Source organism: Peromyscus eremicus, chromosome 1 (genome assembly GCF_949786415.1).
Source record: "Peromyscus eremicus chromosome 1, PerEre_H2_v1, whole genome shotgun sequence".
In the NCBI taxonomy this organism is placed as follows: Eukaryota; Metazoa; Chordata; class Mammalia; order Rodentia; family Cricetidae; genus Peromyscus; species Peromyscus eremicus.
Window position 1 is genome coordinate 61,949,254 of NC_081416.1, and position 12,362 is coordinate 61,961,615.

Consider the following 12,362-nt stretch of genomic DNA (forward strand, 5'->3'; position numbering starts at 1 on the left):
CACGCGGCTGGGCTCATTCCTTTCTCCCTGCCCCTGAAAGGAGCGGAACCTGAATCTTCGTGGGCCACAGCATGTCGGACACAGTGCCCAGACCCAGATGGACTCTTTCCCTTCCTGACACTGCCCTGTCCCTACAGGCGTACTACTTCTTGAACATCTGAGGTAAAACTGCCCTGAACAATGTGGAATCAAACCCCTAGGGATGGCTGTGATCAGACAGATGCTAGGCTATGTATTCAGTCACATGCAGGGCTCTTCATAGAGCCTCACTGGCGGCCTGCTTCCTACCTGTACCATGCCCACCTCTACATTCTGCCTGTGACCTCAGTGGCCTCTTCTCAGAGGCCTCCTTCATCGTCTGGTGTGATGGTTAGAGTTGTCAACTTGACAAAATTTAGAATGACCTAAGAGAAGGACCTCTGGGCATGCCTGTGGGGGCTAGCTTATGTTAACTGATGTGGAAAGACACATATTAATTGTGGGAAGGACCATTCCCTGGGCAGGGGATCTGAATTGTATGAAGTGGGAGAGCAGTTGAGTATCAGCAGTGCATTGCTCTCCTCCTCTTCCTCCTCTTCCTCCTCCTCCTCCTCCTCTGGTTTTCCCAGACAGGGTTTCTCTGTGTAGCCCTGGCTGTCTTGAAACTCGCTCTGCAGACCAGGTTGACCTTGAACTCCCTTTGCCTCCCAAGCCCTGGGACCTAATGGCATTTGCCGCCACCACCGCCTAGCCTTGCTCTCTGCTTCTTGACTGCAGCCACAATGTGACCAGCTCTGTCACTCAGCCTTCCTTCACCGTGACTTCCCTACCTCCAGGAACTGCGACTTGACCGGAGCCAGAATAAAACCCTGTCTCAAATCGCTTCTGTCAGAGTATTTCGTCACAGTAACAGGAGAAGAAATAAGATACTTGGAGCAGGGGCAGTGCTAGCAGATCTCTGGCTGATTGTCCTTGTCCCAATGATAGGTTCAGATTTACAGGTGTTAGAACTCACTTTATTGACACCCAACTCACAGCCGCCCACTAGAAAACTCCAGGCAGCTAGAATCTCTTCAGCAAGCAGCAACTTCATGTCCCTTGATGGCGACAAAGCCCGTGCCGTTGACTTGTGTGGGTGGCTAAGTCAGGGAAAGGGACAGGCAGATAGATGGCTTTCCTCAGGTAATGCATCCCTCTAACTCCCCCGGTAGGTGGTGTAGGACCATGGGCTCAGCAGCAGAGGTACATGGAACTTCTGGGTCTCCTTTGCAATAGTGAAAACAACCTGTGAGAATCAGAGAAGGCATGTGAAGACACTGTAGATGGCGAGTCCTTCCTGCAACACCTCCCGGGCCTTCCAGATGAGCAGGAGGTGCTTTGGTGACTGCCTAGAAACAGGAGACACTTAGGTAAGGCTGATGTTAGGGTTTGAACAGTGTTTCCGACAGGAGATGTAGTGGTCTTGGTTGCTGGTTGGTGGGCTTTGGGGAAGGGATTTGATCCCGAGGGCTCTGATCTAATCAACTGGTTAATCTCTTGTGATGAACTGGATTCATCATGGGATGACATCATTAGTAGGTACTGAAACTTGGAGGGGGCCCCACTGGAGGAAGGTCCCTGGGTAGTGTCCTAGGGATCTGTGTCTTTCTTTGTGTTCCTTTCTGCTTCTTGTCTACCATGAGGTGACAGCTCTCCTATTCCACATGCTCCCACCGCCATGGTGAGTGCATGGAGCCGAGCAATCATGGGCTGAAATTACAAACCCAAATAAATAATTTGCCCTTAAGTTGTATCAGTGATGCCGAAGTAACACACCCAGTGCTCTGGAGTCTGGGCTCAGATGAGAACCTGTCTACATAGGAAGATGAGACACTTACAGCCTGGCCTCTCCCTCTTATGCACCTGATCCAGGGGCAGCTCAGTGTGTCTGAGAGCAGACTTGCTGCCACCCAGTCTGTCCCTGGCCTGGAGGAGGCCTGGCTGCAGGACCTGGTTGTGGTCAAAGTGAGTCAGGGCCCAGGTGCTCCGCCCACCCGTGGCCCTCACCTCTACATATGGGTAAAAGCTCTCCTGACCCCTCTCTTTCCAGTAGCGCTCTGTGTCGAAGGACAGCTTATAGGTGCCTGGCTTTATCTGGCCTGGTGTCAGGAGCCCAGGACAGCGACCATCCAGGTTTGTGTAGCTGTGAAGAGACAAGGTGGAGAGAAGAGCTGAGAAACCTCCTTCCCCTAGCTTTCCTGATTCCCAACCTCAGATGATTCCCAACCTCAGATGATTCCCACATTTCACACATGAAGCACAGATGGGGACAATGTCCAAGGATATCGGCGCACTGCCTATTTAGGAAATCTTAAGGCAGAGAAACAAAAGGTAAACCTCTCCAGCTTTTGTGAAAGACTGAACTAGGAGCGGACGAGCCACACCTTGTTACCACAGGCAGGTCAGAAGGGAGGAGATGGGTGAACCAGTCTGCCTTAAATAGAACCTGCTCTCAAGGCCACAACTCCGCAAGCTTTGGCTGGCTAACCCTGAAACAGGAAGATCCCAGCTTGCAGCAGAGCATGTTCCAGGGGCATGGCCAGGGCCAGGACCTGAGCCTGGCTCACCAAAGACCAGAGTACTAGACCAGAGTGGAGTCTTCGCTTTTACCTCATGCCTATTATCTCATCTCCCTTCTGTAAACCAGGTTAATTACACTACCAGTTCACAGCTATTGAGAACAGAGAAGAGAAATACAGTGCTTGGCATGCAGTCTGGCCTTCATTTTCTCCCAGTCCTTTCCAGTTGCCTCTCCTCCCAGCAGCCCAACTGGGCTGCATCTGACAGGCAAGGACCCTACAAAGCTGTCTCAGACATTTCCATGACCTTGTCCCAGATATGTGTATCTGGTAAAAAAATTATTGTCACTATCCTTGTTATCTCAGATGAGGAAAAGGAAGCCCAGGGGTCAATTGGGCAGTGGTCAGTTCTGCCTTCCTGCCCCAGTGTCCACACCAGACTCAGTCCCACTTGGTGTTCCCCTGGTCACACCATTCCACCTCAATACCGCTGCCTAAGATCTTCCCCAAGTGGGACCCAGGAAGGACCCTGCTGCTGGAGCTGGTACTCACAGATCCCAGACCAGAAACTGCCTCCTACCTTGTCCTCAGCTCCATCCACTGCTGGCCAGGGGCTTCCAGGCGTGACAAACGGAGGCAGAGGCCTTGGGCAGGGAGCCCAGAGGCAGTGTCTAGTACATGAGTAGTCAGGGGACTGCTCTCCGTAGCCATGGCACCAGCCTGAGCGGAGAGAGTCAGCGTGATCACCGTGGAGCCTGTATGTACAGGCCCAACTGGGTCTTCGATTCACTTGTGAGGAGAACAAACAGCCCTATTGCCCCGGGGGCAGGCTGGATTGCTGAGTTGCAGGATGAGGTGCCAAGTGCTAAACAAAGCTGACCTGTGCCCTCCATTGCCCCTACCTGGGCACTACCCTCTCTCCTTTGTATGAGCCCTTTAGTTTCTGCTGCTCAGTGGCCTTAGCTTCCCAGAACCCAGCTCTCCTGCGCCCTGGCTCATTGGGTTTCCTAGGAGCAACCCCACCCCCAACCTCCCACACCTAGCTCCTTCCCTGTCTCCTTACACCCCAGACAGGAATTCTGAGGGTACAGGCCAACTCCTTACCTGTGGCCAGCCCAAGTGTCTCTGGAGCGTCATGAGCCGCGGGGCGGTCCTGGAGCTCATGTCCTGCCCTGGAGCTCCGGGCTGTGCAACACCCACAGGCAGTCACCCTGCCAGCCAGCCGCAACAAGCTCCTCCGGTCAGCCCGTGCAGGCTCGACTCGTGGCCCCGCCCCAACTCCTGGGGCCACCTATTCCAGCACGTCTAGGGAAGCCGCCTCCCGCTAGACGAGCCCTGGCGGCCACCCGGGGGTTGGGGCCTAAGGGGCGGTGACTTAAGGGAAATAAGTAGAAGTCATGGATGGCGTCCCTTGGGGAGGAGGTGGGAAGGCCGGTAGGCAATTGGGGAATAAGGGTGGCTGGGGGAGGACCGGTCCTGAGAGAGGCGGGGCCAGTGGGGCCTAATGGGAAGAAGAGTTCAATTCCTGGGACCCATGTAAAGGTGAAAGTTGAGAAATGATTCCACAAAGTTGTCCTTGACTTCCACATGAGTGCTGTTGCACCCTCGCCCCCACCACACATACAATAATAAACTAATTTTTTTGAAAAGATCGAGGCATTAGTCGGCTCAGGTCTCTAGCCTCCTGGCTAACATTTTGATAAAGCCACACTGAAGAGGGCAGGAAAGATTCCGGTCCTGACTACTGATAGGTCATGTGACCTTGCTTCAGTTTCTTCTAGGGTGCAGTGGAGCAGTAAGCTATGGTTGAGACGTCAAGCAAAGCACCCCCACTCCTCAAGGCCCTCCGACCATTCCACCTTTTGGTGCTTACCAGTGGGAGGGCAAGTCTCTGTAGGCAGAAGCTGTGTGTACCCTGGGACTTCACCTTAACTCCTCTGTGTTAGTGCTGCAAGCCGCAAAAATATACAAAGCAGGATCTCAGCTGATTATGACAAAGCTAGACCTGGAAGTAGCCAAGGGCCTTCCAGAGGTCAAGCTGAGGCTCAAGGAGCCTTGGTGATATTGGCTTTATCAGCCGTTTCCTGCTATGAGTTTCTTGTGTGCTATTGTAGCTTTTCCATCATTTATTGGACACCATCTCCCCTCTACTAAAGGAATATTTAGATAACCTTGTGTGCTGACAGCTATGCTCAGCCAGAACCCCAGTTCAATCCTCCCTGTAATTATCGTCATTGGCAGCAGAGTATAAGCTTGTAGAGAGAAAACTGACAGAATAATAAAATGTATTGGACTAAGGAATTTCGTGTACATAGATTCATTTCTTCTCATCAAAGATTAATTATCAGCTGGTTGTAGATTCTTCCCGGACTCTGGGAGGGGACTATCGAGGGGCTGGACCCCCATAGTCCACCATATTTTGGGATTATATAGTATATATAGAGAACATAGCCTGAAGGTATCATGTGATCTATAAAAAACAAAGGTGGACTGGTGCCATCACTTAGCAGGTAGAGGCCTTCGCTGGCAGGCCTGATGACAGGATTTGATCAGGATCCTCCAAGGTTACAGGAAAGAAGGGACTCCTCGGAGTTGTCCTCCTGTGTCCCGGTTATCCTTGCTGTCCAGAGGAAGAAGCAGAGAGACCATCCTCAGAATAGTCCCTAGAAGAATGCATAGAAAGTTGGAAGTGGTGGCCACTGCCCAAGATGAGAATTTGTGGATGAGGACTCTCATTTTCCCTCTTTACCTTTGGTGCCCAGGCACTTTTTTCTTTTCTCTTAGATTATTTTTATTTTATGTGTATAGGTATTTTGCCTGCACTGTTATGTCCCTTTCACAGAGTTGAGTTAAAAAAAGACTCAATTTAGCAAACTATTCCATTAAAAAGAAAGGTTTGGTCTATAACCCTATGTATTATTATCTGCCATTCAGAGATGATGGTGACTTCTAGACCAGGTTTATAACTGTTAACCCAAACGGCAAGTGGAATGATTTAATACCACATGTTTGCAGTGCCAGCAGAGGCCAGAGCAGGGTGACTGAGCCTCTGGATCTGGGGTTACAGACTACTGTTAGCTGCCGTATGGGTGCTCTCTCTGGAAGAGCAGCCAGTGCTTTTAACTCGCGCCGTTTCTCCAGTCCCTCTGGGCACTTTAGCAACGTGGACTCAGATCACTTCTTCTAAAGTCTCAAGTGTAAATAAACTGACAAACAGAAGTCAACCCTTTTTGAAAATTCTCTTTAAACCCTCCCCAGAAGAGGCCGGGTGCTGTCTGCTTGGAGGGAGGACTAGGTGGCATAAGATGGGGGTGGTGGTGAACGAGTTGTCAGGATGCTGCAGTTGTGCGGGCCTCCTGGTACCTGTCGTGTGATATTTTGATTTCATTCTGAAGATATAACTTGCTTTGAGTCAGAGGGTGGAGCTAGCCACTAGCTGACCAAAATTAACCATAGAGGTATGGAGGACTGTGGACAGATAGGCAGGAAGTAATAAGGCAGGGCTGAGAGAGGACTCAGCCCTTTTGGAGGAAGGAGCAGAAGAGGTAGGAAGTCACTGGTGGCTTCTCTGCTGCTTCTTTGATCTTTCAGGTTCTTACCTCAATATCTGACTCCCGATTTTTTATTGATAAAGAATAATTAGTTAAACGCTTCAGGCACCTTGCCCTTTTCAAGAACCAGGTTCATTACACCGAAACCTTCCAAAACTTCCCCAAAGAAGGCTCTGCATGTCAGGGCCCTATGGTGCCTTTAGGCAAATTTGAAAAAGGGTCCATATTATGTATTTACTTTTTTGTGATTCTGGGTATTGAACCCACAGTATTGTACATGCAAAGCAAAGGCTCAACCACTGAGATTCACTCCCTACCCCGAGGTCTCACTGTGAAGGGAATTAGCTCCCAAAAATTTGTCATAATAAACACTTGACCTATCTTTAGATTCAAACAAAGCATAATAAAACGTGAAAACATTTCAAAATTATAAAGATAGCTGCAGCATAGATGTAAGATGTCTAGTTACAGAATTTTGTCAGATATAGGTCTTATAAACAGAAAGAGATGCTTGGAGTTGACAATTCCTCTCCCATAACTTATTGTGGTATAATTACTTATCAAAGGGCTAGGGAACTAACTTGATAGTAGAACACTTGCCTAGCAAGAGCAAGGTCCCAGAAAGACCTCAAAACATACACAAAAAGATAAAATACACATATATGGAACTTTTTCATCTTTTTAAATTGAAACCAAGTAGGAGCTTGTTATTAGGGACAATTTTCAGACATACACAAACAGAACCAATACTGTAACATGAATTGCTAAAATGGTCTTATAATAATAAATCCCGGAGCCAAATATTGGAGTAAATGCTGAAAGATCAGAGAGACAAAGGAACAAGCCACCTCTTACCTCTAGGACTCCTCAGCCTGAAAAGCTTTCCTCAGCCGAAAGACTTTAGTTCCTGTCTCCTCAAGCCTTATATACCTTTCTCTGCCCAGCAATCACTTCCTGGGATTAAAGGAGTGTGTGCTTCCCAGTACTGGGATTAAAGGTGTGTGCCACCACTGCCTGGCTCTGTTTTCTCACCTAGACTTGAGTCAGTCTCATGTAGTCTAGGGTGGCTTTGAACTCACAGAGATCCAGACAGATCTCTGCATCCTGAGTGCTAGGATTAAAGGTGTGTGCCACCACTGCCTGGCCTCTATGTTTAATCTAGTGGCTTGTTCTGTCCTCTGATCTTCAGGCAAATTTTATTGGGTACACAATATATCACCACACAATACTGTGATGAGCATGGATCCCTACCACATATGTTCACTAGAGTTAACATTATATTTGTCTGTTCATCCATCTCTGCAACTATCAGTATTAGTTTGCTGTTACTGTATGTCTTAGTTAGGGTTTCTATTGCTGTGAAGAGACACCATGACCACAGCAACTCCTATAAAGGAGAACATTTAATTGGGTAGCTTACAGTTCAGAGGTTCAGTCCATTATCATCATGGTGGTTGGGACATGGAGGCATGCAGGCAGACATGGTGCTGGAGAAGGAGATGAGAATTCTACATCTTGATCCACAGGCAACAGGAAGTGAACTGAGACATTGGGCATGGCTTGAGTATATATATGAGACCTCAAAGCCAACCTCACAGTGACACACTCCAACAAGGCCACACCCACTCCAACAAAGCCACACCTCCTAATAGTGCCACTCCCTATGAGATCATGGGGGCCAGTTACCTTCAAACTACCACATTGTACAAGGAATTTCCACACATTTTGCTTTAAAACGTTATATGCTTATCTCCATGTCAGGAGGTCCAGAGTAAAGGCGTGGCTAGATCTCTTTCAGGGTCTCACAAAGCCACATTCTTGTATGGAGGCTTCCAGGGGAGGTCTGTTTCTGAGTTTGCTCAGTTGTTGCAGGACTCTTTCTGGAATAAGTACCGTGACACCAATGAGAGTAGAAGAGAGGAGATGTCGCCGGTGGACTGAAGCCAGGACAGTTCCTGAAAGGCTTCAATGCTGGGTCTCATTTGTATTCTCAATTTATACTATAAGACCACAAGGTGGGTGGGCCAACAAGCAAGATTTTACAGATGTGGCAGTCAGTAGGTTGTTCAGGGCAAAGACCCATTGTTTTAGCTATTTCTCCAGGTCATTTTGTTCCAGGCAGCACGTGAAGTCATGCTTGGCAAATAGGCAGTATAAATAGTATTTTAAGTCAGTCAGTAAATAAGTCAATAAATCATGTATAATAGTTGCTTTTTTTCTAGCTTATTCTACTTCACAGTCTGTTGACAGGATTCATTTTCTCGAGGATATAGGATGGAGACCTCTGTTTTCTGGTTGGCTGATGGCTGGAGATTGTCCTTGGCTCCTGCCCATGGCCTCCTCCACAGGCTGTTGATGACATTGTTGCTTGATTCTCCTGGCAGAATCTTTGGCTTCAGTGGGATAAGACAACCTTATGTAATATCACCACAGAAGTAACATCACACCGTCAGTGCTGTATTATGTTGGTTCGAAGCACACTAACTCTCGAGGAAGAGATTGTGCAAGTGTTTGTCCCGTTGGAGTCATCCCTCGACCTGTCCACCCACTTCTCAGTTACACTCCTCCTTCACCGTCCATCCCAAACTATCGATATTTGAAAACTGCCAATGCCAGGACTCTACTCCTCAGTGTCCATATGCATTTCCCAAAGAACCTTCCCATATTTTATTCCAGTAGCATTGCCACAAATAGGAAACTTGATGATACTTTCCAATACATCCCTAATGTCTTTTTAGTAGATTTCCAATCATTTAAAAACTTTTTTTTTTAATTTAAAGATTTATTTATTATGTATAGTGTTCTGCTTGCATGTATCCCTTCAGGCCAGAAGAGGGCGCCAGATCTCACTACAGATGGTTGTGAGCCACCATGTGGTTGCTGGGACTAGAACTCAGGACCTCTAGGAAGATCAGCCAGTGCTCTTAACCTCTGAGCCATCTCTCCAGCCCCATTTAAAAACTTTTATTGTGGGGTTGAGGATTTAGCTCAGTGATAGAGTGCTTGCCTGGGTTTGGTCCTCAGCTCTGGAAAAAAAAAAAAAAAAGACAAAATAACAAAAAACTTTTTTTTTTTTTTCCCGAGACAGGGTTTCTCTGTGTAGCTTCGAGCCTTTCCTGGAACTCACTCTGTAGCCCAGGCTGGCCTCGAACTCACAGAGATCTGCCTGCCTTTGCCTCCTGAGTGCTGGGATTAAAGGCATGTGCCACCATCGCCCGGCAACAAAAATTTTTTTTTTTTTTTTTTTTTGGTTTTTCGAGACAGGGTTTCTCTGTGTAGCTTTGCGCCTTTCCTGGGACTCACTTGGTAGCCCAGGCTGGCCTCGAACTCACAGAGATCCGCCTGGCTCTGCCTCCCGAGTGCTGGGATTAAAGGCGTGCGCCACCACCGCCCGGCAACAAAAAACTTTTATTGCTATTTATTTTTACTTCTTAAAGTTTTGATACTATAATATATTTACATTTCCCCCTTCCTTTCCTCCCTCCAAAGCCCTCCCATATACTCCTCCCAACTTTCCAAATTCATGGTCTCTTCTTTCAATGTTATTGCAAGCACAAATTATATACATATATATTCCTAAGTGTAACCTGCTCAGTCCATATAATGTTCCTTAGATTTATGTTTTCAGAGCTGACCATTTGGTACTGGGCAACCAATTGGTGTGCTCTTCCCCAGAGAAGACCACCTCTCCCACTTCCAGCGTTCCTCAGTTGCTTATAGTTCTTTGTGTAGAGTTGAGACCCCATAGGCTTTTTCCCTTGTCCAGTTTAATATGTTTATTGGCTTCATCCTTGTTCAGCTCCTGTTTGGGCAGTCATGTTGGTGAGACTGCATGGGTGTAGCTTCTGATATGACTAAAGAGACCCAATCTCACAGCCAACTCCTTCATCTCCTGGCTCTTACAATCTTTCCATCCTCTCTTCTGCAGTGTTTGCTGAGCCTTAGGTGCAGGAGTGTTTTGTAGATGTAGCCAATTGGGATTGGCTCCCAACTCTGCATTTTCATAGGTTTTGGTTTCTGTAATGGTTTCTGTCTATTGCAAAGGGAAGTTTCTTTCCTTGATGAGGGGTAAAGAACTACATTTATATGTGGGTAAGGACTGATGTTTTTCAGGGAAGTCATCATCTGTACTGGGTGCAGACTTTGCAGTACAGATATTTTATGGCCACCCACAATCCTGCTAGCAACCCCTCACTCATGCTCTGTAACGAAGCTCCATGAGCTCACTGGTTCCCCAGGGTGCACTTGAACTCAATCTTACTTTGGTTCGTTGTTTGAACTTTATGAAGAGGGGGTTAGACATGGTTGGTTCTCACCAGGGGAGGAATTTTCACTGCATTATCTCACTCATGGAATCTAAAAAGGTTGGTTTCATAGTAGTCAATGCTACACTGTTGCTTATTGGAGTGAAGAGAGAGTTCACAGGGTAGAGGGAAATGTTATTTTGATGAGTATGGAATTCTGTGTTATTCCACATTAAGGTAACTACATGTAATATCATGTAGTATGAACTTCAGGAAGTTTGAAGAGCTTTGAAAGATTTCACCACAAATAAATAATATTTAAAGAGATGTGGTTAACATGATTTATACGTTACATAGTATAGACATGTCAAAACATTACATGTTATCTCATTAATATGTATACTTTTCATGTGTCAGTTAAAAAAATACTTGAAAAGTATGCTTCAGCAAAAAAAATGCAGAAAGGTTTTCACTGGATTGAAAGCACAATCTAACTGATGTTTTCTTTGATCTTATCCCCATCTATGGTAGTCTGAAGGAGACTGGCCACCATTGGCCCACGTATTTGATAACTTTGTCCACAAGTGGTTTAATTACTTGGGAAGGATTAGGAGATGTGGCTTTGTTGGAGGTGTATCACTGAGTGTGAGGCTTCTGTCATTCCCAGTTAGCTCTCTCTGCCTCATAGTTGTGTCTTAAGATGTAAACTCTCAGCTACTACTCCAGCATCATGCCTGCCTGCATGCTGCCATGCTTGCTGCCACGATGGCCATGGACTCTAATCCTCTGGAACTGTGAACTCCAAATGAAATTTTTTCTTTTATAAGTTGCCTTGGTCATGGTGTTCTGTCATGGGAACAGAAAAGTAACTAAGACACCATCTAAACTAAGCATTAATGAGTTAAAACTAATTATTATTATTATTATTTTTAGAACTAATTGTTTTTTAAAACAGAATCAAAAGCCTGGTTGTGGTGGTGCATGCCTTTAATCCCAGCACTCGGGAGGCAGAAACGGGTGGATATTTGTGAGTTCGAGGCCAGCCTGGTCTACAAAGTGAGTTCCAGGCTGGCCAGGGCTGTTATACAGAGAAACCCTGTCTGAAAAACCCCAACCAACCCAACAACAACAACAACAAACCCCAATAATACAACCAACAAATCAACCAAGCAAACAAAAAACAAAAGAAAAAAAAAACCCTAACAGAATCAAGAGTTCCATTTTCTCCCTATTTTTGACGTCATTTATTATTACTTATTTTTCAGATAGTTGCTAACTTAATAGTTATGAACGCATGTGTCACAGTGGTTTTACCTTGACTTTCTCTAAAGGTTATTTATTTTGAGCATCTTTTAAATTGATTGTTGACAATTTGGCTGTCTCAAAATTTTAATTTTAAAAATGTGAATAGTAGAAAATTTAAAATTCACTCTTGGGCCTTACATTATGTGCATAGTGGACATTGCTGCCTTGAGGAATTGCTTCTTATTTCAAAGCTTAAGTTGCTTCCCGATAAAACATGTACTCAGAAATGTACTTTTGCCAAAAAGCATTATTAAATTTTCCCTTGGGTCCTCATGAAATAAAATCAGGATAAAAAGCCTGGCAGTTCTGCTGTCATTTTTGTATCTATCTCCTTTACACCCAATGATATGTCTCTGAATTCCAGAAACCACAGGACTGATAAACCACCTCTGAGGAATAAAAATTAATTCTAAGCAATTGGGGGGGGGGCTAGGCTAGACCATCCCCAAATGAGGACAGTTGACGCTCCACAGAGAAGCAAGAGTCATTGTGGAAACCACTGGTCCTCTGAGTCCACCTTGCAGAACCCAAACTGATCATCAACCCAACCACACTTGAGCGGGAATGATAAAGTATACATACCTGTATTCCCTGTCCCTATTCTTTCTCTAGTTAAAGCCGAATCTCACAAAGACAGACGGGGGATCATTGGAACCCTTTATTTGCTACTTTTCTTCGTGTGCACACAGATTAAATTCCTTATTTTCCTTTTCTCTTTTTCTTTG

General features: G+C 46.1%; 1 protein-coding gene across 2 annotated transcripts; it reads right to left on the reverse strand.

The window, feature by feature from the left end:
• Nucleotides 1-973: 973 nt before the first annotated feature.
• Nucleotides 974-3,871, reverse strand: LOC131898775 (5-hydroxyisourate hydrolase). Of its 2 annotated transcripts, none has more exons than XM_059249967.1 (4): nucleotides 3,642-3,860; nucleotides 3,118-3,257; nucleotides 2,026-2,161; nucleotides 974-1,264 (listed from the first exon to the last, which is right to left on the reverse strand). In XM_059249967.1, the coding sequence occupies exons 1-4, from the start codon at nucleotides 3,699-3,701 to the stop codon at nucleotides 1,175-1,177; spliced, it is 426 nt and encodes a 141-aa protein (XP_059105950.1). In that variant the 5' UTR covers nucleotides 3,702-3,860; the 3' UTR covers nucleotides 974-1,174. The 2 variants fall into 2 exon arrangements, with proteins under 2 accessions (XP_059105950.1, XP_059105957.1); XM_059249974.1 differs by lacking the exon at nucleotides 974-1,264 and adding an exon at nucleotides 1,377-1,831 and having other exon boundaries at nucleotides 3,642-3,871.
• Nucleotides 3,872-12,362: the final 8,491 nt, after the last annotated feature.